This window comes from Plectropomus leopardus, chromosome 9, assembly GCF_026936395.1.
Source record: "Plectropomus leopardus strain MGB_pleo_1.0 chromosome 9, ASM2693639v1, whole genome shotgun sequence".
Lineage (NCBI taxonomy): Eukaryota > Metazoa > Chordata > Actinopteri > Perciformes > Serranidae > Plectropomus > Plectropomus leopardus.
The window spans coordinates 21,132,313-21,159,403 of NC_142184.1; the positions used below are offsets into that span (position 1 = coordinate 21,132,313).

A 27,091-nucleotide genomic window follows, 5' to 3' on the forward strand; every position below is an offset into this window, starting at 1 on the left:
TTAAAGGAATATAAAGGCATTTACTTTCATTGACAAAGAAAAAAGCACTTTTGCAGGTGTACACACAACATGATCTACGGGGTTAATTTCTATACAGAAATAGAACAAGCAAACAGAATCGATCACAAAATTGGTCAGAGTTCAGACAGATGCCAAAACAAATGTAAGCCATAACAAATGTTAATACATTTTGCAAGCTTATTTAGTGAATCTCTCAAGGACATAAAATTAGTAATCATGCCATTCCATGGTTGTAACGTTTAAACACTGAATTTAAAATAAATTTCTTTTTTACATATGCTGCAACAAATTTAGATCTGGGAGCACCTTTGAAAACCCAAACTTTTGCAAGTTAAGACTGAAAAGATCTGTCATTTAAAAAAAAGAGAGAAAATTTTATTCCTCCTTGGCAACTGCATTCTCCTTTAAAATGAAGCCCAAATAAATAATAAATCACATATGACAGCAGGCATGTTGACATCACTTTTACATCACGTGTTTCAGAGGGCTAGATGGTGGCAAGAATAGCGTGCCTGGCACATTTTGATAAACCAATGATAATATTCTGCAACATGACGTTGCTTCTAATTAAATACATTTTCCCATCTGGCACAATCTTTTTTGTTGTCATCAGAGTGTTATTCTTTTAACTTTATTTTTCCTTGGTATTGCAGAAATGATTGCACAGTGAGTTCACTGGGACGTCACTGAGATAGAGAGATGGCCACTCCAACTATCAAATACACTACATTACATTTGCTCCTAAGCACCACTTCAGGAATTACATCCTCTAAACAGCCTGCATCATTAGACATTAGCCCTCATTCATAAACCTATCTTTAATTTAATTATAATCCTACAATGAGCATACACTACGACTTTTACCAGCAAACTCGACATTTAGGTTTTTCCTCATGTTCTGTGATGAACCATAATAACATTATTTTATTGTATTTAATCATTAAAATATAACATTTAACACTTTTTGTAAACTTTGCATATGAAAACTCCATCATAAGTACTTAAAATGTCAAAGGCGTACTGGCTCTCTAACCACCAGATAATGGAATAGGACTTAGAGAGGTTTGTACGTCTCTTCTGGGGCATAAATCCATAATCATTTGCAAGAAGGGTTAATAAATGAGGGCCACTGTCAGACAATACCCTATAATTTAATGGAGGGACTTCTTTGCCAATAAAAGCTTTGTGATGAGCTGTCAAATAATCAGCGATGGCTGAGAGCTCCCCAATGGTTTTATCACCTCAGTCTCTCAGCAGTAAATAGTCTTTTATGGTCTCTGGTAAAGGAAGCTCTTTGACAGCAGTGGGGAGGAACTGGACTCCAAGACTCTGCCGGACAGCACAGCGTGCCAGAGTGCGAAGCGTGGGAGCCTGAGCCACCATGCTGGTCAGCCTCGCCAGCAGCTGGGGATCCTTACTCAGCTCCCTGGGAAGAGTGCCGTCAGCCCGTCGGATTTCAAACCGCCCAGCTGCCCGGCACAGCAGCTCCAGGCATTCCTCCTCCTGTTCAGTGCCCAGGCCCCGGGCCAACAGGGCCACCAGTCGAGAGATAGGGGTCTGGCCCTTCAGGTTAGTCACGTGGACCTGTGCTCCATAGTCTAATAGCACCTTAACACTCTCCAGGTTACCCTTCATTGCTGCCCAACTCAAAGGCGTGTCATTGTTGTAGTCCCGTGCATTAGGACAGGCCCCGCTCTCCAGCAGGGCCCTTACACACTCTGGGTTATCTTTGAAGGCGGCCCAGTGAAGTGGAGTGTCCTTGTTGCCGTCCAGGGCGTTTGGCTGGGCCCCATACTCCAACAGCAACTCCACACAACTCTCATCCTTCTCAGCTGCATAGTGCAGTGCTGTGCGGTTATATCCGTCCAAAGCATTCACCTGATAAGGAAATGTAATGTAAATAGCCATGTTAGGCACATATTTTAATAAGGCAATCCCAATGACTTGCACAAAGCGGTACATCTGAGGTGAATGGGTTATACACTCTATGTTTTGGTATGTGCATGAATAAGTGCAGCAGCACAAAGCGTAAAAGGGCTGGATGGAGTGGATATAGATCAGGGGACGTGGTCGTTGGGTACCAAAATACTACACAGATGGGCAAGCAGAATTTCAAGGTGAGGAAAATACCAAGCTGTTGTAGTGCTGCACAAAAACAGAGCCCTACAGTTAGAGGCTCGGTTCATTCAAATGACAAAAATAAATAAATCTGGAATTACTTTTTACCAGATTGTCCCAATAAAAACTGTTCGCAGTAATTATCTAAACTAAGACAGACATTGTTTCTCAAAGAAATGTTGCTGTTGATCTTAAAAAAACAATTCAAAGTTTTTTTTGCATTTTGGATTAAAAAGCGTCTGACACTGGACAGTTGGGTGTCAAATAGCAACCTTTTGATGACATTGACAAACAATTGACATTCTCTCACAATTTCAGTTCCATGTTCATTAACAGCGTTTTTGTTTAGGAACGCACGATTCAATCTCAGATGTCAAAGCTTCCTTGAACACACCAACAGGCAAGCGTACTTAACACTGCTCCTGCTGACACCTGCATTTTTGTTCAGTGTGATGGATTGCCTGTCACAAACAATATTCAACTTTCTGCAGGTTGACTTTCATATCATACAGTGGCTGTCTGAAAGTTTGTAAGTGAATCTCAGATCTTGTGGAATGCTATGATGAATTGTTCAGTGTGTAGGAGTCATATCTGACATACCTCCGCGCCTTTCTCCAACAGCAGCTCCACACAGTCAGCATCAGCGACCATACAGGCACAGTGCAAGGGCTTCAGTGTGCCATGCATCCGGTTCACATCAGCTCCCTTTGGGCACACAGGGGATAAACAATGTCGATATAACTAATGACACTAAGAGATACTATTATTTGAAATCAGACTGGAAAATGAGCAGGCCTACCTTACGAATGAGATCTTCCACATTGTCGTGTGGGAATGAGCGGATGGCTGCGATTGTGCGGATGAGCCGCTCAGACAATGAGTATTTACTCTGAATGCTTTGCATGATGTACCACATAGTAGAGCTCATGTGTAACTGAGGACCATGGCACCCGGGCTGGGGTGACACTACAGCACACTGAAACACATTTTTCAAGAAGCTAGGATTAATGGCAATCTCGGAGTCTTAAAAAAATGAAAAATAATGAGCAATTTTAAAACTCACTCAGGTTTTATTTGTGGGGTAATTAGACTTCTTGTTATGCAGTGGGAGGAAGTGTGTCACAAGATTATTTCATGCATGTTTTAATATGGAAATGCATTTATTTCAGCAAAATTTGAACAGCGGTTTGTAAAATGTAATGTTGCAAACTCAAGTCAACTTTATTTTTACTGAACTTTTCATACAAACATGCAGTTTTGCAAAACAAAACAGAGAAACTAAAGGCTAATTTTCTCCTCTAAAAGACTACAAAATTATTATTATTATTATTATTATCTAGTCTAAAATACTATGAAATTACAACAATAGGAGAATAAAATCTATGAGGAAGCAAAACCAAAAACAACTTAACAAAAAATGATCAGTCAACAGAATAAAAAGAAAATAAATACATAAACAATATGCATAGAATGTAGAAACTTATTCGTTTCATATAAAATTGCATTAGCAGTACATAATGAGATCTGCTAAGAGCAGTTATATTGAATAATGGGGTTTGGTTTGTTATTAATATAATTTTTTTTTAATTCACATTGTTTTAAGAGTCGTCATTTCGAGTCACTTACTTGTTCTTAAAATAGAAATGTCAAGGAATCATGCCTGATGACATTCACTAATGATTAAATTTGTTTCCAAAATGAACACGATTAACATTTAATATATTAACACATTTCCCCTGTCTTTTAATAATAATCGGTCTAGGGTTAAATACATTTTAAAAATCCGACTATGCATTGATAGATGATATAGATGGTGTTTGCTTGTATTGTCGTGAGCCAATATACAATGTTATTCTGCTGTTGCTGCTTCATGGCAAAAAACCGACAGTAGATTATCTTTCTATTATCATCATGTATGTAACTACAGGTAAACAGATAGCTTACTGCTAACGTTAGCTCACTTGAAAAGAACATGCTCCACAACAACATGAAATAAAGAAACAATAATGATGCACGTTTTACACCAGGCAACACCTTTTAAAAAGTAACACATTAATGGTTATATGCAAATAACAACAGCTGCTTGACACTGACGGACTGGTTCAGTGTAAAAAAAAAAAAATACCTAGCTACATTTTCACCGGCAGCTAGCACCAAGTTAGCTTGCTAGCGAGCTAACGTTAGCGTCGAGATGCGAGGAACAATCGACACTCGTTGGCGAAAAAAGAAAACATGACATTCACATCATTCACTTGCGGGCGCCCTTTCTTATTATTTTTGCATCTACCGTCAATAAATTACCGACGCTATTTCGACAACGTACCGTTTGAGGTCCACGGTCTGAAGGTCTGGCAGGTTACCGGACTGACTGCTCGCTGCTCCTTCCACATAAACACAGAGCGTCAGCGCTCGCGGCCACGCCCTCTGCCTCGAGCCTCTGTTTCCCAGTATTTAAACCGGGCTGTGCCACCCGTCGCTGCATTACGCTATAACTTCACATAATCTTATTGTTTCACTGACTACCGGTTTTTACGGTGTCTGGCAGTAGGAGACGTCTTTACCGAGAGTACTTACTTTCCAAAAATAGTCATGTATGTCCGCACCGCAGCCATCCAACGGCATGCCGTGAATGCCTCGAGCTCATGACCATGTTAAGGTACAGTGGAACAAGTGGCCTCACAAATCATCGAGGAGTGACAGTCAAGGCCTGGTGGGCAGCCAGGCCTACACAAAACTATCAATATTAATGTTTACAGCTTCTCAAGGCATAGTTTTATATTTAGTCTGGGACCGTGGACACAAAATGTCAGAAAAGAGTGAAAACAGCCGTGATAAGGGACTGCTCGTTATTTATCATGGGGGAGGGGCGGTGCTACGGAGTTTTAGGGCTACAGTGAACTTTTTTTTTGAGACTTCATATATAAAGTCATCATTTTATTAAAAAAAAAAGTCGGAATATTACAAAAATAAATTTGTAGTTTTATGAGTACAAATAATTTTATGAGAAGAAGACCATAATATTACAAGGATGAAGTCATGATATTACAAGAAAAAATGTTGTAACTTTACTGGAAAAAAGTTGTAATTTTATGAGAAAGGGGATTTTATATTATTGAAATAAACATACATAAACTATAAAACATGCAAGAGCACTGGCAGCCTTCTTGGCAACCACGTGAAACTCCTGTGAAACTACGACTTTATTCCTATAATATTACAACTTTATTCTCATAAAATGATGACCTTTATTCTCGTAAAACAACAACTTTATCTTCTTAATATTATGAGTTTATTCTTGAAATTATGACTTTATTTTCGGAATAATATGACTTTATTCTCAAAATCTAACTTTTTTTTGCCTTTAACATATCCCTTATGCTCCATCGTAGTGGTGCTAAACAAGGGAAGCAGATCTTTTTTTTTCCAGCACTGGTGAGTGCATTATTTATTTAGACTTTGGCTAAGGGAGGGGACATTCCATAGTTGTATTTTGTACTGTTTTGTAAATACCCTTAGAACACCAAAACCCACCAGTGGACCTTAAAGGCACATTTTCCTAAAACATCTCCAAAATAACAACATTTATTACACCCAGAAACTGAAAAATGTTTTTTTTTTCTGGTGAAGAGAGGGTCATCCATTTCCCCCTAGTCACTCAGAATCGAGCTAAAGTATCAGTAGCTCCGGGGAGGTTCATGATATAAAGAAAAAAGTCACACACCAACCCCCTCCTACTTCAACAAATAATATACAGTCCCTAAGTTGCAGCAACAAACTGACTGTTGTCATCAACAGTGCAAAACTCTGATATTCAATTTACATGAATATGTAACGTGTAACGAGAAAAGCAGCAAATCCTCACAAGTTGACACAAGTGATTTTTAAATTCTTTTATAAATAATTGCTTGATTATCCATCTGCATCCTGATATTGATAAATATTCTAGAATCAATAGATGATTACACATGAACATAAGACCAAAATGCACAAAATGCCTCAAACCACACAAAACATGACACTTTACCTGGAAGACAGCAATTTGGAAGGCCTGGATCTGAATATCCACTGCCTTACAATACTTGGACATCACTGCTGATTAATATAAAACACTGCATATTTAACCACGGGTGTGCATTGATTTGCAAACGAAACCCAAGACAGCACAAAGAAATGTGACACAGGAAAGCCAAATCAAAATAATTTATTTTTGGTGACATTTCATACAGTTCTAGGATTGTGTCTCAAACACTTGGTTGATCCATTACTATATTTCCTTTTTTGCCACCCCAACCCAAATTAACAGAAAAAAACCCAAACAGATGGAGGCGGGGTTCCTGTAGGTATTTGCAAGCCTGTCAACATCAACCATATGCTTCTAAAATGATTTCACATTACTCATGAGTAAGATTCTTTTTAAAAACAAGTTAGTGCATTTATTTAATTATACTAAATCACTAGCTGCTCATACTCATTAATGAAAAAGAAATAACAGCCCCAGTGATTGGTTACTCATTTTACTGCATTATTAAACCCAAAGTCAATGCATCAAGTATTTTTCTCTCAGCTGACATGTCCAACGGTATATAAATGTCATATGCGTGATTTTATTTTGCCAATGCGATTTCACACAACTTTGGGGAAACCAGCCTACCAAGATTGGGAGAAAAGCGTTGTGCATCAGAATTAAAATAAATAAATTTAAAAAGCAATACATACAGTGAGTCAAACTTCAAATTCTAAGTCAATCGTTTGTTTTTCAAAATTAAAAAAAAAAGGAAAGAAAACAGAAAAATAAACAGCAAACTCACCCTAAAAGCACAAAACAATCTGGTGGATACCTGCTGTCAAAAGCCTCCCTCTGTAAATTCAGTACTAGAACAATTACATTCTCCCACACATTTTCTAGTGAAGGGTTACCACAATATAGCATAGGCAACTACACCCCTACAGCTTCTTCAAAATCCAGTTTTACTGGGCCAAAGGTTTCCCAAAGACTACATTATTTAGCAGACCTCGTCAGTAAAAATCAAAACTTTATCCTAGCACACACTATGATAGTAGGCAGCTGGCACATAGCACGTGAAAATGTTCCAATTTTCTTTCTACCAACGACTTGGCTGCCAAACATCATGTAGCTATCATCTTCAGCTAACAGCACTGCTCAGTCTATTTTTGACACTATGCCATTGTTAAGAACAATTCACAGATATAAGCTTAACCTGGATATCCTGTGATGATGTAGAAAAGCCAAACCTCACCTAAACCACCAGGCGCACTGAACAGTCAAATCTCATAAACCTAGTCTCTTCTCTCTCGTGGAAAACATCATCCTACTATCAAAACAAACATGTAAACAGAGAACCTGACTGATTATCAACATGACAATGTTCTGAGTCCGTCAAGAGTGGGTTAACCCCCAAAAAACGGTTCAGAAAGATGGAGATAAAACTCAACGTGAAAAACTTTGGACCAGGCTAGCAGGTTCACCGCGGCTAACAGGCCAGTGAGCACCCCAAAGTGGATTTCGGCTTCAAACAAAACCACACATCTGACTGCGGCGTACATCGACAGTTTCTGATATCCGACTGATACAATTTAAGCCAATTATGAACCAGGATCAAAATACCACCATAGAACACATTTCATTAATATACATTAGAAGACTACACTGTCCAGTTTCGGGACAATGACTCGGTCTCTGATGTAAAAATCAAAAATCATCCATTTCATTACATCCGTGCAACAGCACACTGTAGCACTTCAATCATGTTGCTTAACAATCAATGCATACACAGACATCAGTCAACCCTTCAGTCATACTTGCAAACCTAAGCACACAAGAAAAAAACAACTGATGTCTCATTGCGTGTTAGTGATATCTTTGTATATGTACATGACATATATGCATGTTCTTTTCTTCTTAGTGCATATTGTTCTTGCAGACATCTATTCTTTAAATTCAAAAGAAGGTAGAGGGCCATTTACGCGGCCCAGCATCCCACCTCTCCCTAGCAGAGCATAAATGAGATGACCTCCAGGTAAATCGCACTTAAAATCTTTTAAGCATAATGCTGGAGGCCAAACATGATTTTTGTTTCCTTTTCAAATCACTCGTAAAAAGTTCTTCAGGTGTCATTTTGCCCATTAGTCCTGGATGTCCCGGTCTTATTGTCATTTTAAAAGCTTTTCTGTGGACAAGTTCCAGGGGGGAAAGGTGGCTACCATAATGTTGTTGCTTTTATGTTATTCATTTTTATATAATTATATATATCCATGTATATATTCATACATCTTTTTTCTATTCATATCAAGTTTTTTACTTTGGCGATACTGGTGGGATATTCTGCTCTTTGCCAGTGTGCCTGTAGCCTCCCTGGGGGGAGCTGCGTCGGGCCGGAGGCGGGCGCCTCTGGTCCCGAAACTTGAGGCCCCCAGCTCCTCTGGGGCCATTGCTGCGATAGTAGCCTTGAGAGTCACGTTCACGTGGTGGTCGGCTCTCCTTGCATTCCCATCCTCCCTCCCTGTCGTGGTTTTTCTCTTGCTTGTCTCCAGCGCTGCTGCTGCTGGAGCCCGGCTCCTCTGCCTTGTTCACGCGCAACTCGCGCAACGGCTGGCCCGTCGCGGTGCTTGAGGAAGCTGGGGCGGGGGCCGCGGGCGGAGGGTCCTTTGGTGGCCTTTGACACACCTCGGCGTAGCTGAGCTTCCGTGGCTCCTGAACCAAAGCAGGGAAAAAGCACACCTTTAAAAAAAGGATGTCACACAGACCCCCAATAATTCACTTAATGATTTCCCTCGTCATCCCTCAGATCTCATAATCTTAACGCTCATCGGGGTGGGAGTGAACATCCTGGACATTTGGTGGGAAAGACCAGACGGAGATAAAAGACAGAGACAAAGAGGAAGAGTGACAGCTAGAGAGGAGGGAGAGAACCAAAGCCAGTCAGTCCACTTCCTCACTTCCCTCTATGCGCAAAAGTTCTCATCATCGGGAAGACAACTCTGCTCGAGTGCAGGCGGTCAGTACAAAGAACGAGCCTCTGACCTGTGTGGGGGGGGGGATAGTGGTTGTAGCAGGGGCCGGCGTGCTGGGTGTCACTGGCGTGGAGGCAGCAGAGGGCTGAGGCCTGGAGCTAGGCACAGGCTGCGTGGTGGGGGTTGGGGTTACAGTAGACTGAACAGGTGTGCGTGGAGCCACTTTTGGAGGCGGTGGTTCTGCCCGTTCAACCCTCTTCTCCTGACGGGGGATACTGTCAGAACAAGAGTTTCAGACATTCAAATAACATTTTTTTTAGTTTTGTTAGGTGTTTTAGACAAAACACCCCGTCTACATGTAAACAGATAGTTTTGAAAACAAATTTCTCTCTACATTTTGGCCTCTCTTCCACATGCAAACATCATTTAAGGTCACTAAAACAGAACATTTTGTTAAACGCCTTCTAAGGTGCCAATTTTTCAAAACGTCCTAAATGCTCAGATCAGATGACATCATCTCCTAGATTGGTGCATGTCAACTGTTGCTGTGTAATGAACATGAGCCTGAAACAACTGACTACAGGTCTGCTTACATTTTGTCAGCACTGCTTGGTCTAATGACTATTTTACTCTTAAACTTAGTACTGTTGCACCACGTCATGGACAAAGGCAGCCATCTGCTGCACCCAATTTAATTTGGTCCTCCAGTAGACAGTTTTGGATCAGACCCACTCGGACCAGCAGAGGGTGGGACAACTTCGAGAGTGTGATTGTTGTCAGTGAGGACTGTGAGGAAAACGTTCACACATCCAGAGCACAACTCATATGGCTGAGTGAAATCCTCTGTCTTTATACTGAAGGCAGGGTTTCTACAGTTGAAAGCAGGTTAGATTTTAAGACTTATAAGTAGTAAGACATTTTTATTACCACTTGGAATGAAATTTGAGACCAATTTTACAATAACCAACTGAAGGACAATTTTGCCCAAATGTTTATTGTGCTTTCCTGTGAAAATGTTAGATTATCTATACCAATTTATTTATTTGTTTGAAGTGGACCACATGGAAGAAAATGAACATACTGTATTAAAGTAATCTATTTGGTTTACCAGCTGAATTGGGAATATTCATTATTCTTGCCAATTTTGTGTTTTTCACTGCTCTTGAGATCCCACTGCCTAGATTTTTATTGGTGAGTTTAAGAAGAGGAATTTGGGAAATGATTTAACAAAAAATGGATGTCACCACCATATGGATGTTTTTTTTTTTTTACGCAACATCAGAAGAAACGATTTATAAAATACTACTTCTCATGTCCCAATTTTTTAAAGACTTTTGAAAGATTGACTTAAGATATTTAAATCAGTTAAGTAAGTCAGTGCCTCTTAAAGACTTTTTAAGGATCCGTGGAAACCCTGCTAATACAAATATTCTTTATTGTAGTTATTGAGACCGTCGTACCCAGGAGCTGAGGGTCCAAGTGGTTGTGTAGCGGTTTTCGCTGCTGCCAGGGCAGGACTCGAGACAGCCACAGCCTCCTCTGCGACTTGGGGTTGGCCTGAACCTGGACTCACAGTGGCGTCTTTATTGGCTTGTTCTGTCTATAAAAAGCAAGGAGGAATGCACATTACACCTCTGACACCCCCCTCTCAACAATTCTCTTAATGCAGTTTCATATTTATAAGCTGTTATAGTCTTTATGTCCTCTTACCTTGTCCCTGTACAAACCGCGTACAACATCTGACATCCGGTTTTCTAGTACTGGCTCCCCCTGTGTGCTGACCACGCAGCCAGGAAGAGGTGGGAAATTGGTAGCTGCCAAGTCAAACTTGGGTGGAGAAACCTTGACCTCTGCTAACGGCACAGGCCTCTGAGAGAGGAAATTGAAATGGCGCCAATAAACAGAAAGATCACAAGAGGGTTCACGCTTTACTACAGCATACGAGTTCGAGGGCAACATCATAACTGCAATTTACCGCAACCCGTTCGTCTTCTCGCCTTCTCCGTGTCCCTCTGTAGGTTGTGCTCCGTCTGAAATGCAAATAAATTAGAACAAAAAAGTCAGCAGCCACTCAGTCAATTGTCACCAGTGTAGTCAAAGCCAATGAGCAGCCGCCATTGCAGCCAGGTGAAATAGATCTACCTTCCGCGTCCAGCTATGCCACTGTCATCACTGGGGTCCAAAGACGAGGAAGAAGAGGAGAGATGTGAGAACGCTGAGCTCAGGTCAGAGGCTGTCTGGACTGGGTTAGTGGTGGTGGCAGCAGGGACGACGGGAGCGGGAGGCTGCGGGCTGCGGAGTCCAGTCAGGCTCTCCAAGGGGACAGGAGTTACAGACGCTGAGGTCACCTCACTTGTCCTCACCTGGGGCTTCACATGGTTTCTGTTGCAGAGTGGAAAGGTGAAATTGAGTAAGGTCAATATTAAGTTCAAAATACTCTCACCACATACTAGTAACCAGTGTTTCCTGTAGAGCTTTCTGCTTGTGGGGCTAATTTTTGCAATGGGACCTTAATTTTAGGAGGAGTTACACTGACCATACTGGTGGTTTTTACATGCCAAGTCTATTAACATGCAGCAAATGATTCTAACTAGGGTCGCGTGATATGGTTTGTCATGCAACGGCAGAAATGTGCCAACCGGTAAAGATTTAGCTATACTGTTTCTACAGTGGTCGCTATTCAGGGCAGGACTGGAGTCTCACGATTTTCACAGATCCAGCTGCCTCTAAAGCTAATGTGATTTTGGCGGGCATGGAGGAGGAGCGCAAGGTTGTAAATACCGAAATCTTTAACACATGAAATTATTGTTCACAGAAACCTTGAAGGAATATTTCACCCACAAAATGACCATCTGTTTCATTTAAGTCGTGCCATGTCGCCTTGACTTTGTGAAGAAAACATTTCTCTCACGTGCCTCCGCAAAAATGGCCAACATTTATCTATTAATTGAACGCATTTAACAGCAAAGTATCTGTTTATAAACTCACACAACTGATGCAGTACAACCCAAGTCTCATTTATCCAGCCGTATGCTTACCGTTTACACTGAACTGAACGTGAGACTGTTGTGAGACTGTTGTGCTCACTGCTGAAGGTTTTTCTCGTGAGAATGTGTGTGTTTGGGAAGTAATGAACATGCGACAGGATAAATGAGACCTGGATTATACTGCACAAAATGTGTGAGTGTTTGTAAACTGATGTTCTGATGAACTTTTGCTGTTGTCAAATGTCGTCCTCGATCAACATGTTTGGCGTTTTCCGTATGTGGGAAAAAGGTTTTCTTCACAATTTCAAGGTAACAAGCCATGACTTGATGCACAAATGGTCACTTTGTGGGTTAAGTATTCCTTTAAAGCGTCCATTCTTGGCCCACTGAATGTGAATTCAGGGCATTGCTGTAAAAGAGCTTAAAGCTCAGTCAAATTTCCCTGAATAAACAACGGCTGACGATGATGATTCTTGAAGGAATTTTAGTTTTACAGTTTTGAGTCTGTTTTGTGATGAAGTATGGTATGGTTACTTTAAAAACGGGCATGTTGACACGGTTACGGAGAAGAGTGGACTGAGAATGATGATTCTGATGCAAAACGTAGGTTTCTGACTGTTTAGGGAATCAAGTTAGAGTGGATGAAATGGCCGAGTGAAGACGGGAACAGAGTGTAACAAGTTGACAATCTGGTATCAGGCCACATATGTGTATGTGCCACTGATAACTTGATGCCTTGGAAAATGTTCAGCAGGTATTACGGCAATGCAAATCTAACTGTATGGGCTATGACATGTTAAACCACTGTATGGTCCTATAATGGGAGCTTGTGCTTGGACATTAATGCCATTACATACAGAGAACTGCACTGTAATCACAGTGCTTATGTGACAGGAATTAAAACAGACAGTAACAAGCCTATATATATTTAAAAAAAGCTATTTGTTGTGGGTCCATCAACAATTTTCAGATAACTGAGGCTGAAGCAGCGAAATGAGTTCAAAGGAAACACTTGTGAACACTTGTGTTCAGTTTGCTGGAGGAATAAGACAGCATGCTGTGTCCTCAGGGTAAGACATGCAGGGGAGGTGAGGGGACTACATTTCTGCTCATGACTGGCTGAAGACTCTGAAGTCAACATACCGTACATTTGGAAGCTACAACCAAAGATGTTCAGAAGAGCTGACAATGCCCATGTTGGACCTAGACAGGCTACTAATGTCTTAAGGCAGCATAAATAGGCTCTGACACAGATATTAGCCCTTTGTACACCACCTGTTGCTGTTGTGTTAAATCGCGTTATTATGCCAGATCACCGTTCTGTATAAACGGTACGATCGTGTGTAATGGGAAGGACAGAGATGTCTCGCCTTTAAGCCTGCAACAAAAGGTAGTAACACCGCTGAATCAAGGTCTATGTAAAATGGGCAGCCTGCGGTGCGGGTATCTGAGCTGCTTGTCTAGCTGTCACACTAGAGGCAGATGCCGTTGTGTTAAATGCCACGACTCAGTTTTCGGCAACGCTGGCATGCTGTCTATAACCACACACGAGGGATCCGCATGATGCTGCCGCTGATCCTGTGTTTAAAAATGCAAAGGTGGCGTTAGCACCATCTCTGTGTAAAAAGGGCTACTGCTTGTCAGAGACCGAGCAGCATGATTCACATGGACTGATCTTGTCATGAGTCTTTGACCCTCAGATCTCATAATCTGAACGCTCATCGGGATGCGAGTGAAGCTCCTGACTTTGGGAGGGAAGGACAGAGAGAAAAAAGAAAAGATCAGGAGAAGATGAGGAGGAGAAAGAAAGAACCAAAGCCAGTCACTCCACTCCCTGGTTTCCCTCTATGCGCATCTTGATCTCATCATTGGGCCTGACTTGAAAGGAGTCCAGTGAGATATTTCTTTGTGAAGCTGCTTTTTTTTAATTAAAAAAATAAATAAATAAAAAAATATAAACAAACTCACAAAGTAATCACCTCTTTGCAAAAGATGTAAAGCATACAGATTAAAGCTTGACAGCTACCTGACCCAGACTCAACTCCAAACTGTCAGCATTTCTTTTTTTGTTAAAGCAATTAACAACATGACATGTAATGCAATCACTGACGTAGAAAGCAGCAATAAAAACCATGAATAAATAAAATGGGTGGTTAGTTGTGATGGAGAGAAACTGTTACATGTAATGTCAATACAAGGACGACAATTTGGAGCCAACAAGGTCGTAACTGGAAAAGGCAGGTGCTCAAAATCAGATTGCAGCTGCTACCATTTAGTCGGCAACCCTACATTTATCAAATGACATGACAAATCCAGGATGTCCATTACCTGGCAACAAACATTTACACACTGATGAAAAGGACATGGCCATAAAAGTGGGACTGACAGAGGGCATGGGCCCGGTTATGGGTTTAGTCATTTGGCTGTAGCAGTATGGTAAGAGATGAGGGTAGCGATGAAGCTTATTGTACAGTATAGCAGTGGTACCTGAAGGCATTTATTACATTCTTTCTTGAATAGAGGGGGACACTGTGGGGACAGTAAGAAGACAGGGAGGGAAGAACAATTCCCTGGTGAGGTTACATTATCTTGAAACAAAAGTTAACTGCAGATGATCTGATGTTCACAGTTCATCATGCAAACAATGACAAGTGGTAAAATATATACCAATTTGAATATGTTTATGCAAATACCAGAGTTATATTTAAAGGTTCAGTGTTTAGGGTTTAGGGGGATCTATGGACAGAAATGAAATAATGTTAAAAAGTATGATTTGTTGGTGTGTAATCAACTGCTTGGCGTTATTTTAGAATGAGACATTTATGTCCACATGAGCGGGTCCTCGTCCATGGAGACTGCCATGTTTCACAGCCACGTTTCTACAGTAGCCCAGAATGGACAAACCTAACACTGGCTCTAGATGTGGCCATTCAAGTTTTCATGTTGGCCATCGTCGGAAATCTGATTTTTTTTTTTTTAACCGTTAAACTGCTTTATTCAGTGTTTTAATCACCTGGTCCGTTTTTTTTTAAAGAGGAAGAGAGCTCTGTAGATAATTCAAATCCTGTAAAAAACCTGCTGAACAATGAACGCTGGAGGAATTCTACCTTCATACCTGGCACATGGGAGGAGTTTCAGCTGGTTCAGCTGCTATCCTCACTGTTAAGATGCCACTAAATCCCCATAAATCTTACACACTGAACCTTTAAGCCAAAACTAGACAAAACAACTCAAATTAACAGATGGCATCTGGAAAAAAGAATTCCTTACCGGTTTCTGTTGAATGGGCGAGTGATATTAAGAGAACTGGAGCCAGTTTTGTAGTGTCCCGCAGAGCCAAATCCATTCACAAAGCTACTGTTGGGAAATGGTGCCTGCACAAGAAAAAAAAAAAACAAAGACTATTTACAAACCCAATTTTATGCAGTATTTAAATAAAATTTGGCGATTTATTTATTTAGCTGCTGCCACAACGACCTGACCTGAAAATAAATTTCCTGTAAGTGCAAGAAGTGTTAAGAAAAATTCAGCATATTTGACCATCTTGATGTTATGCAAAATACTGTGTGTTTGTCTATTGACAATTCAAACTGCAAGAAGGGAAAAGACTCATTTAAATTCACTTGATGCATTTCTCTTCAGGCGTTACAACAAACAAGATAGCAAAGACTAACAATCAATTATGCTTTTTATTTTTGGGTGATGAAAGACTTCTGTTGGCGCATGACTTGCGGCTTTTATTATTAGCACAGAGCAATCACCAGACACTGAAAACATTCATTTACATGCAACACCACAACATACTCCCTTATACAAACAAATCTACAAGGACACATCAACATAAATACCTGCACACTCATCCAGTGCACATATAAAACTACAATTTATTCCAATTAAAACCCAGAATAAGTCAAATTGATGTTGACACGACTGGTTGCTCAATATGCATTTTTTTGCACCGCAGGATGAAGAGCCTGTGCATGTTTTAAGATCAGCTGGAAGCATATTTCAACATCTGATGGATGTAAATGAGAGAGCAGATTGTGCCGAGGCAGTCCACTGCTGTTGGATGTTTAAATGTGAGTTTAGGGCAGGTTGAGAGGTTCTGCTCATTTGCTCTGAGCGAAGCTGAAATAAGCTTTCAGTGGTGGAAGAGTAGTACTGTAAATTATCTTGAATATCAATCAAACTTCTGAAAACAGATTGAGATTTTCAGGATTGAAGAGGTTTTACTGGGACAATATGTTATAATGGTGCTAATTTAAAAATTTCCAAGCTATAAAAGGTTTATTATCTGCATCACTTTTTACACATTTAATGATGACAAAGCATGAGAATGTTTTCAACTGAGGTGCCCAAAGGGTGAACTGCAGAGTCGGTTTGTGTTTGTGTGACTGCATCATAGCAGTGTGAGTGCAGTGTGTCTCACCAGAGGAGTTTCAAAATACGGCGTGGGCGAAGGCGTCCAGGTGGGAGGTACGATGCCGTAGACTGGGTACTGCTGCTGGGGGTAGACGTGCTGCATGTAGAGCGGGGAGCTGTACTGGGACTGGCTCTGGGACTGCTGAGCGTACAGGCTGCTGTCCATGCTACGGTAGCCATTCTTCGCAAAGAATGTGTTGATGGCCTTTATCCTGGCCTGTCGGCATGGAAAATCAAGAAAACAGCACAAAGTGAAATAACCAAAAAACGACTTCACAAAACAGGCCTTTCCAAAATGACTTAAAAATTTTGATTTTACTCACCATGATGGGTTTTCCCTGAAATGTTTTTACTTCCTCTCTTAAATACTTGTATGCCTGTGGGAGCGTAAGTCATTTAAATATAAGGATTCAAAAGGCAATTCAACAAAACCACCCCCCCATCTTCCTCAAACTTTGACACCTTCAATACATACATTCAACATTTTCAGAATAGAGGTTGTATAACAATATTTCAGGATCAAAATCAATTCAGTTGCATAATGAAAAAAATGTCAAGGAAATAAACATAACAAAAACCTTCATGGTCTGCTTATAAAGACGGAATGAAACTAAAATGTCTAAATAATGTTATCGTCTTTGTTAATTAAATGTTGATGAGTTTTAAATTTAAGTATATTTTAAAATCAGTATCTATAACACTTAAAAGGGTGGTTTTTGAGCCAAATCATTTTATGTATATATTTTGCTCAAATAATCAAATTAATTACGTACTTTTAATCAGATAAGGAACTGTTGTCTTATATATCTAATCTAAGAAGTTTTGAAAAGTATCTTTGTAAATCAAAGCCAAACGAAGTGACATAGTTTCTACAATATACATAATTCGGACAGTGCGGGGGGAGAATGCATTACCTGTTGAGCGTCTGTGTCTGATTGGAATGTGATGTACCAGTTGTTGTTGTGTGCAAACTCGACACTTATCACTTTTGGACAGTTGTCATTTTTGAATAGTGACTCCACTTCCTGTGAGTTAGACACAAAGAATGATGTCACTCTTCAGATAAACATCAACTGTGCAGCATTCATTGCTAAGTGCAGGCACACTTTAGCTTTACCTCGACAGGTGTGGTCTCAGGGACCTCCCTCAGGATGATGATGCATCGCTTGTGATTAGGACGCACTTTCTCCCCTTTCTCGTCCACTTGTACCATCGGAGAGGCTGACAGGAATTCAGGGTATTTAAATATAGACACAATACAGATGCATGCAGCTCATTTTAACACACAACCACCTTAAACTTCAACACTTACATCTCAACACATCCAGGATGAGGTCCATGTCAGTGGTGAGGACTTTGATGCCTTCCATGCTGGCTATAGTCCAAATAGGGACAAACTGGTCGCTGTCCATCTGGGACATCAGGTACAAATCCTTTGAGAGGTTTTCTCTGAATCACAAAACAAATCCATGCAGATTAGCTTTCTCTCCTCAGATTCGGCAGTATAAAAAAGGTGGTTTGAGTGCTAGTCTCTTACCTAGAGAAATAAAACTCCAGCTCTTTCTTAAGAGACTCTCGTAGATTCTCAGAAGAGATCGGAGATCGTTCTTCAGTTTTGGAATCCACTGAAAAAAACAAAAAAAACAAAAAAACAAGTCAATAGTGATCAAATACAACCGCTCATGAAGTCCACTTTTATTATACCTGTAATGTTCAGTGTTTGGTGACACCGTCAGAAGTATTAAATGAAGATTTATCATTGACAGGGTTGTCCTCAAGCCAGGATTTTTAGTTACGTCTCAGTTGGCAGTTCAAACCGAAGCATTATGTACAGCGGTCACATCATCGCAACCACAAATTCTTTATCACTCGATCGCAAGAGATGCGCTGAGCGTGACTCTACAGTGTAAACTTATAAACTGCCTCATTATCTTTTGATATGTAGTAATATGCACGTCATGCGAGTAGTATTTAATAACTATGCCCATGAAACAGACGCTGCATTCTGAATTGCACACGTTTCCTTTTTAGTTTCATTACATTCTGCAGATGTCATACCAAAGTTCAAACTGTTACATGGAGTGTGCATACAGTCGAAACACATAACATTTTCTCCTTGAACTTTGACCCTCTAGCTCATATAACCGTCGCAGTCTGTAGTGCGAGTTGTCATCTATCTGTGGCCCGAGCAACGCGACATATCTGCTAAGTAGAGGATTGTGGGTCAGAAGACCCAGAAAGCATGCGGGCTTGCATACTGTAAAATGCAGCTGAATGCAGAGTGGGACATCCTCGTATTTTTTGCATACTGCATTTAACATGCTATGTCCTGGGACATAAAAAATAATTTTCTGGCATACTGAATGGCATGGTGGTCTGCAGGACTAGGACGACATCAGATTTTTAGCACATGACTATCGTAGCAAAAACAATTCACCATAACATTAATGTAATATCTATGGAAATTTTAAAAGAATTCTAGCTGTCAAAAACATGTTAACAAATGGAAATGATTTCAGAAATTTTGGATTATTTACACATTATTATTATATGCATATATTATTAACATGAAATCAATTTCACTTTTTAAATATGGTTATCGTCAATACCAGTATACACTATGACCCCTGGGAGCGTGGGTATTACAACAGAAGAAACTTTCCCAGACAGGAAAAGACGAATAAAATATATGATTGTGTTGCGTTCTGAGTGGTGTAGGATGGAGTCTGATAGATAATAGTAACTAAAAGTACCTCATTAGGCAAAGGGTCTTGTGTATGAGGTGACAACCAGGCTGAACAGGTCAAACAAGCGTTCAAAGTATGTAAATCGTCCCTGAGTCAAACACGGGATTTACATGTGAACATTGTAAATTAAATACAAATAACATTTAGGTGTGGCCAAAAAGTCTGTGTTCCCAGTTTCACCTGCAAGACAAATATCCCTTTGGGGACAATAAAGTAAACTTAACTATGTGGCCTGAGGAGCCAGCAGTCTGCGGGTTTTCATCCATTTCTACCAAGACTAACCGCTGATTAGCACTCCGTAAAATCACCTGTGAGGTGATGAAAACCTGCACACGGATACAGGTCAATGTGCTGCAGTGAAAAAAGCACATTTGTGGGGCAACACTGCACAACAGTATCGTCTTTAAGCTGCAGAGACTGTTAATGACGTTAGATCACACAGTTTTAAATCCCACCCTGACTAAAAAAAAATAAGAAATGCTATGAAAGAGAGTTATCCTTAGTTGTGGCCACAGTTTGTGTGAGGAGACGACTGCATGTGATGTGACGTGACTGACCTGAGGTCCCCGTGGTGGACTCAGCGGGGGAAAAGCCCAACTCTGGAGGGTCCATTCCATTTACTGCTATCTCAGCTGTTGCTGTGGAGCTGCTGTCATCCAGGGCCGTGAATCCCACAGTGTACTGCTTGCACCCAGCAGACGAAGGCTCAGAATAACCTGTGAACAAGGTAAAGAGTTCAAAAGCAACAACAGACGTCTATTTTCCAGTGATGCTTCGCCTCGTCTTTATGTCTCCCAGGGTTTGGCTTATAGCTGTATATAGGGTGATGTCAACAAAAGAGTTAAAACACTAAACACTAAAAAGCAAGAATTTAAGGCAAAATTTAGCTTAAACATAAATACAGGTGTGGAAAAAAGTCTATTTATATAATTACACGAAATGTTAAACAGTTTTTAGATTAGATAATGATTTAGGGAAATGGAAGTGAATCTCACCCTCACTAATGTCTGAGGAGGGCCAATGAGGGCTGTTGGTAACAGCCTCGCTGGGGGCCACAGGCATCTCCTGCCACACCTTGGCATTTGGGTTCAAACCGGCGCCCTTAGAGGTGACCTTCAAAGCAGAAACAGCAAGACCAGGAGAGTTCATTCCTTAAACACTGTAAAAGCAGAGTTTATCTTAGTGTAATTAAACATCTTAAACATACAGACACAACTGCGGCAATAGTTTGCATTTAAAACTGGCAACGATCTAAATTAGACTGCTGGAATTTGACAGTTTATATTCCAGCAGACTTGTGAATATGTGAATGTTGTGTTTCATCTGAAATAGAGACCTACACTATGATGAGCATCATGCTTTTAATATTCTTGCTGAATCACCTCAGATTTGCCGTCTCATCTCTGCTTGGCATCTTACTCATTCCCAGACTGCAAATCTTGAACATGCTGCTGTCCATGGTGTGTTTTGCAACGTTCCAGTCAAGCCACTAACACTTTTTGGTTTATCAACAAACACATTGAGTTACTTTTTATATTTAATGTTGAGCATCAAACAAATTCAGTGTGTGAAAGAAACATATCAGACGGCTTTACAGCAAAGGCCATCAAGGTAGAAATCTGAGGGTAAAATGATAACGTGACGCAATTATGGAAATACACTTGGAAAATATCAATGAAATAAACAAAGCACTAGTTCCCACCTAATTAGTAACCAGTTGCCTAAAGCCACCATTATGCCTCACCAGACAAAATAACAGTTAAACACTCCATATAAGACAAATTCATCTAATAAAAAATGACAAACAACTGTGTTGACATTTAATTTGCCTTTTGTTGTTTGGACAGACATTACGTGTGCAAAGGTGCACCCGTCATCACAGCAGCGCCAACATGCATACAAAAAACAGGCAGCAACAACCAAACCTTGCAGGTTGAACAAGGAATCAAACTGTGAGGACTGACACCCGACCATCACTACACCTGCCGAGTTCACTAATTATTTTAACCTTATATTGGGGGCCGCTGCCTGAAATCACCTGGTGCACTCAAAGGAAGGCGGGAACACCTGCATACCATTGGGCCTCCATGACATCTAATTAGAAACCAGAGAAGTGCAATGAAATATGGCACAGAGGGCCCCGTGATCCCCCGCAGACAAAAGAGGCTATTACCCCGTTAACCTCGAGGAGCAGAAAAATTATAAGCTTTGAGTAGAGCTGAGTAAAGCTAAATGCTGAAAAAGAAAGCATGTAAAAAGAGTAGTTTGAGTTACATATTTATATTTTTGATGCACGTTATTACAGGATTAGATCTGACTCCCTATATCAAAAGGGCTGAGGACTGGCAGGAGAAACCCTGACCCTGCAAAGATCTGTGGCCAGGAATAGATCACATACTGTACGTGTTAATTGAGGTACAGTACCGTGCACAAGTCTTAGGCCACCATAGATTTGCTTAAGCAAAGTTGTAATACGAATATGCATGTATTTATTTCCCAGTGTCTTTTTTAAGATACAAAGAATACAGAGAACATGTACAGTAGTTTAATACAGAAGACAGTGCATTATTGAGCAATGTTGGCGTGGAATTCATTACCAAGTTTGGGGATTTCTGAAAGTAATGCAATATGTTTTAACAAAAAGGTAAGACTGTATTTATTTACACAAGGAATAGTGTAAAACACGATATATACTATATACTTTTGATGGTTTTGAAGATGTGAAATTGTCTTTGAGCAATGTAATTTTTTTCTCTTGTGATTTAGTTGACAAGTTTCCAGGTATTTTTATTTTTCTCAACTACTGAAGAGATTAATCATTATTTGGAGCTGCTGTATATATTAGACAGTCTTTGAATTTGTGTTGATTGTTATGTGTTGTATTAGTGTTATGATGTATTGAGTCACCCCGAGTATGAATGTATCTTACCATCATAACAAAAGGTAGCTCAAACAATTAAATATTGAGCTTTGGACATGTCTTGACTTTGATGCAAACCTGGTGTAAACACACCAAAACATTATCGTTGTAAATCTCATTTTATCTGCCCAAGAGTGCTCAGGACATGCTAAGTGAAAAAGGGAGATCACACCAAATACCTGCAACTTTAGCCTGCTGAAGTTGTTATATTTTGAAATATATGTATTTTCAATTCTGTATACATATTTTCTGTATGTTCTGGTTGTATTTAAGTAAAGAGACTACTGAGAAATAAATATGCATGATCATTATAACCTTGCCGAAATAACAGAGTTTAAGGTGGCCTATGATTTTTGCACAGTACTGCAGATGATGTGAGCTTGATTTGTGGGTTACAGTTTCATCCAAAGAGCGGGGGATGACAGCTGTGCACTAACTTTGAAACGCCAATAACTGTCAAATTTACCAGCTTCTTCTTTTGACATTGTCACCTGCCTCCTGCTAATAGATCCACCCCCAGTTTAGCCAAAGCACCCGGCCTGACAAGTACAGCTGCTGGTTACAATGTGCCTCAAGACACTTCTCTCCTCCAAGTACACAAGGATGAGTGTGCCACACGTTTAGGCCTCAGTGTCGTTAAAAAGGAGCACTAACATTTATGTGCCGTGCAACTTGACACATGGTTACAATGCATGCTTCTGTGTTACAGGCCGTGGCGAGCCAAGTAATGTCAGCTGACTAGGCTGCGCAGCACAGGCCAGGTATTTGCAACGCATGTCACCGCGCTAGCTCAGTTAGCTAGCGGCGCGATTAGCTAACAGATAGTGAATGAACGTTTACCCTTCGGCCAATAATGTAACGTTAACCATCGATCGTCTTCATATCGAAAACGACTCAATCAATACTTATGCGTTCCCAATACCACTGCGGTTATTCTGAGATACAGCTGTGTCATAACTTAACTTATAGGCTAATGATTACTCAGCAAACTACTTAATGAGCTTGCTTGTTACAGTGGCTAAGCTAGCATTAGCCGGCTGTATGTTAGGGCTGCAGTGGAGCGCTGGCTAACGCTGAAGTTGGCTCTTGATTCGTACCTTCAGATTCAGCAGTTAAGGGGAAAAGTGACTTTTTTAACGACCGGCTTTTTACACATCTTACTGTTTTAAGAGCATTTTAGACATTTAAGGTAAAGCCCCGACACTGTCTGCAACCCACTGTCACAACCGTAAAACGTTTATTATATTTGTAAAAAAGCAAAAATGGAGATTTCACTTTTTTTTCATATGTTGACCACATTGTAAAAAACAAACACTAAGGTTAGATAGGTCAAACCTGGAATACATTATCCCAGAGAGGCTAGAGGTTGATAAAAACATAGTTTCACATTTATGAAACCTTGATACAATTTGTGAAAATGCAAAATGTGATGATTTCACTGCATTTTTCACATGTTGACAACATTAGGAAAAAATAACACGCTATTTAGATCAAACCTGGACTAAATGATCCAAGAGAGGCTAAAGGTCGATAAAAACACAGTTTTAGATTTGTGAAACTTTGTTCTACTTGTAAAGACGCAGAAAAGCAGATTTCACAGCCTTTTTTTTCCTTTTTTGACCACATAAGACCAGGTCCACATCAAAAACCACTATACCTCAACTAGTCAAATTTGATTATCCCAGAGAGGCTGAACATTACTTTAAAACACAGCTCCACTTTTTTAAAAAAAAAAAAAAAAAAATCTTATTCCTATTGGTAACATTTCAAAAAGAGGAAGATTTCTGCTGGAAAGAAGAAATCTTCAACATGGTCTCTGTCAAAAACAATTATATTTTCACAGGTAAAACCGAGACAAGTTTGTCCCAAAGAGGCTTAAAGTTGATAAAAACGCAGTTTCAGATTTGTGAAACCTTTATTCCATGTGTGAAAACGCAAAAACATATGATTTTACATTATGTTTCAAAAACAGACCAAATTGGGCCTGATCTCTGTAAAAAAAAAAACCCACTGTACTAACGACAGATCTGCACTAAATTATCCCAGAAAGCCTAAATATTATCAAAAACATTGTTTCAGATTTGTGAAACCTTTATTCTGTTTTTGAAAACGTGATAAAACGGAGGATTTCTGCTGAAAAAGAAATCTTCCTGCGGTATCGGGAGCTTCGAACTGCAAGCTAACTTCAGCGTCGTGGCTAACATTAAGTGTAAAATCACCTGCCTGGCTGCAAGTTAGTGGTCGTGCAAGTGCCGCCGTATGTGGTCTGAGGGTTTTTGCCTGACGGTCAATAACACACTAACATTAAGCACTATCAGGCAGCGATTACGCAAATAGTCGCACAGCCACAGCCAAGCTGAAACCTGGTAGCTTTAAATGTGTCTTGGTTGCGTTAATTTTAGCTGTTGGTTAATGAATATCGCCCATCACTCAGAGGGGGGCGTACTGTGCTAACAGGTCTCCAGTGAGTCGCTTAGCCAGCTAGCTTGCTAGCTAAAGAAGGCCTCACTCACCATGCCGCCTGACCCTCCCTCGCTCCCCAGCGGAGCCTCGTCCTTCGCACCGGTCTTCGGTCCGGGATCAGCCTCCTCCTGCAGCAGCGGCGGCTCTCCGCTCTGATCTGAATTCATCAGCCGCTCCTGACTCACTTCCACCCCGTCGCGTTCTCCCGGCCCCCGCCTGCCACCACCTCCTCTTTCCGAAATAGCGGCTGGGTTCAGCAGTCGGTCTGGTTCTCTCCTGTTGGACCGGATTGGCCAGCAGCACACTCAAACTAGCTCACTGGCTAGCTAGCCGGCTAGCACCGTATGCTACAGACTGAAGCTAGCGAGCTAGCGTGCTATGAATCAACGGAGCGGGCTAACGCCAGCTAGCTCAATGAATCAAACCTGCACGCTAAGATACTAATGGTAGAAGCGATGCCAAACCATGACTCTCTTCAAACCACAGTCGCCGCTGGCGGCTCGTCAAATATTACACCACACACCGGGTTCGTGAGGCGCATTCCTAACCGGGCGACCGGAGCGGACACTGGGGACACGCACCCTTCCTCAGCGCAGGCACACAGTCCGCCGACGTCCCGGCTGCCACCGCGAGCTCTCGGTGACCTCTGCACACACTGTTTCCTTTTCCTTTTCCGGATCCACACTGTAGTTTTCTACTGTATTTTTTGTGCAATATTATTATTTTTTTATTTCCTTTTTTTTAATATTAATATATATATATATATATATATATATATATATATATATATATATATATATATATATAAAAAGATGGAAAATACGATTAAAGGAGTAACAAGAAACAAAAGGGAACATGTACTCACAAAATAAAAAGAGCTTTTAAAGGCATTGTAGATACTCATAGTCTTGATGGCTTTTGGATTTGTTAGGCTGAGAATGAAATTTAAACTGCCCTAATAACAATAATAGTTAATTAACAAGGACTGTAGTTATGCGTTTTTGTTTGTTTGTTTTTAATTTAAAGGAAACAAGTTATCTTGTAGAGAAACCTTTAGGTTTGCTCAGTTTGTCAGTAAAAAAAAAAAAGCAACATGATAAGTCATACAGGAAAGGGGAGTCACTTTGTGAAAATAGTTTGTCAAAGGCAATTTTAATAACCAGCTTCACATGAGAAGTAATACAAGTCAATGAGTTGCCCAGTTCGTGGCAAAAACAAAGTCATTTAAATTCTTTTTTCAAAGCTTTACATGTAATGTCTTAATTTTCTACATCAAATTATAGAGAGTAGTACCGATAAGTGTTGATACCAATAAACAGTACCGCTATCAATATTGGTATTGGTATCGATAAAATCCTAACAATAGTCAGTCCTTGAGTGTTTCAAAGAACAGTTTCAGTTCATGCTTGAAGTGGTGGATACTGGGTTTCCATTTGCATTTATGAATTAAAGAATCTCCAACATAATTCTTAAAATAAATTTATAATTGTTTCTGCTCCAGTGTTATAAAATACACAGGATTCAGATAGATCTTTTCTATATTAAAAAAAAGTTGGATATATTAAATGCATAACTTTGAAATACACTTTACTGACCTTATTGCTGACTTAATATTTGTCAGAGTAAGGCCACACTGATTTGAAATTAATGTTGTCAAAGTGACTATTCCAGAGGTAGCAGGGCAGTGTATTATGTGTCTAAAAAAAATTATTACATTTGTTATTCTTTATGTTGAGGCCATTTAACAAAACATCTGTTTTAAACATTTGCTGTGTATTAGACATATTGCTCCTCTGCAATAAACGTGTAATGAAGTCCTTAATCCAAAATGTATGTGCTGTAGAGTCAAGACTAGGCCAAATATGCAGACTTCTTTTGTGTTTTGTTGTTGTATTTATAAATTTGTTTTATTTTTACTAAAATTAAATAAAATAAAATAATAAAACCATCCTGAGAGAAGACCACAATGGTAAATACTGCTCTTTTCTTTTATTCTTTTATTATTTTGTGCAATGTATTAAGACATATGCATGTCTCAATATAATGCATTTGTGTTCCCCTTTATATGAATGCAAGTGTCTTCAGTTTGAGTTAATACACTGCTATCACTATCACGGTAATGCTCGTAAGGGTCGGTCAGTGATTGCCAGCAGGCTTAGTGAGTGGTCTCTCGTGTAGCATCAAAAGAAAAACGCTGTGATGAGATCACTTTTTGTCCCACCTCAGATGCAATCAGGATCAGGTGATAAGCCACTAAAAAAACTTTAAATAACCCAAAAAAGTTGTTCAAAGACTGGTCACACTGTGTTACATTGACAATTATTGGATTATAGGTGCAAATGAAAAAAAAAAGGCTCCACAGTTTATGTTCCTTTCAAAATAAAGAAAACATGTTTGTAAATGGTGAATATTAGGATTAAGAGATTTGGGTATTCAGGTAT

The 27,091-nt window shown here is 40.1% G+C and overlaps 2 protein-coding genes across 3 annotated transcripts; both read right to left on the reverse strand.

Annotated features, from left to right (window-relative positions):
- Positions 1-4,696, reverse strand: asb8 (ankyrin repeat and SOCS box containing 8). The gene is made up of 4 exons (XM_042492526.2): positions 4,463-4,696; positions 2,939-3,115; positions 2,740-2,844; positions 1-1,899 (listed from the first exon to the last, which is right to left on the reverse strand). Exons 2-4 carry the CDS (start codon positions 3,065-3,067, stop codon positions 1,264-1,266), a joined length of 870 nt encoding a protein of 289 aa, XP_042348460.1. The 5' UTR covers positions 3,068-3,115; positions 4,463-4,696; the 3' UTR covers positions 1-1,263.
- Positions 4,697-6,324: 1,628 nt separating this feature from the next.
- Positions 6,325-25,264, reverse strand: larp4aa (La ribonucleoprotein 4Aa). 2 transcript variants are annotated; one of them, XM_042491445.2, is made up of 17 exons: positions 24,701-25,264; positions 20,263-20,380; positions 19,825-19,983; positions 18,058-18,145; positions 17,833-17,969; positions 17,638-17,741; positions 17,435-17,545; positions 16,844-16,897; positions 16,528-16,737; positions 15,369-15,472; positions 14,586-14,627; positions 11,254-11,493; positions 11,087-11,141; positions 10,822-10,980; positions 10,572-10,711; positions 9,182-9,386; positions 6,325-8,851 (listed from the first exon to the last, which is right to left on the reverse strand). In XM_042491445.2, exons 1-17 carry the CDS (start codon positions 24,815-24,817, stop codon positions 8,456-8,458), a joined length of 2,439 nt encoding a protein of 812 aa, XP_042347379.2. In that variant the 5' UTR covers positions 24,818-25,264; the 3' UTR covers positions 6,325-8,455. The 2 variants fall into 2 exon arrangements, with proteins under 2 accessions (XP_042347379.2, XP_042347380.2); XM_042491446.2 differs by lacking the exon at positions 14,586-14,627.
- Positions 25,265-27,091: the final 1,827 nt, after the last annotated feature.

Excerpts from the sequence above, each read along its gene's own strand:
- asb8 (XM_042492526.2), bottom strand. The coding sequence starts at position 3,067 with ATGAGCTCTACTATGTGGTACATCATGCAAAGCATTCAGAGTAAATAC. Across the intron at positions 2,845-2,938 it reads TGGAAGATCTCATTCGTAAG|GGAGCTGATGTGAACCGGAT; the intron begins GTAGGCCTGCTC and ends GTGTGCCCAAAG. Across the intron at positions 1,900-2,739 it reads TGTTGGAGAAAGGCGCGGAG|GTGAATGCTTTGGACGGATA; the intron begins GTATGTCAGATA and ends TTTCCTTATCAG.
- larp4aa (XM_042491445.2), bottom strand. The coding sequence starts at position 24,817 with ATGAATTCAGATCAGAGCGGAGAGCCGCCGCTGCTGCAGGAGGAGGCT. Across the intron at positions 10,981-11,086 it reads GAGAAGACGAACGGGTTGCG|AGGCCTGTGCCGTTAGCAGA; the intron begins GTAAATTGCAGT and ends TTCCTCTCTCAG. Across the intron at positions 8,852-9,181 it reads CTATCCCCCCCCCCACACAG|GAGCCACGGAAGCTCAGCTA; the intron begins GTCAGAGGCTCG and ends GCTTTGGTTCAG.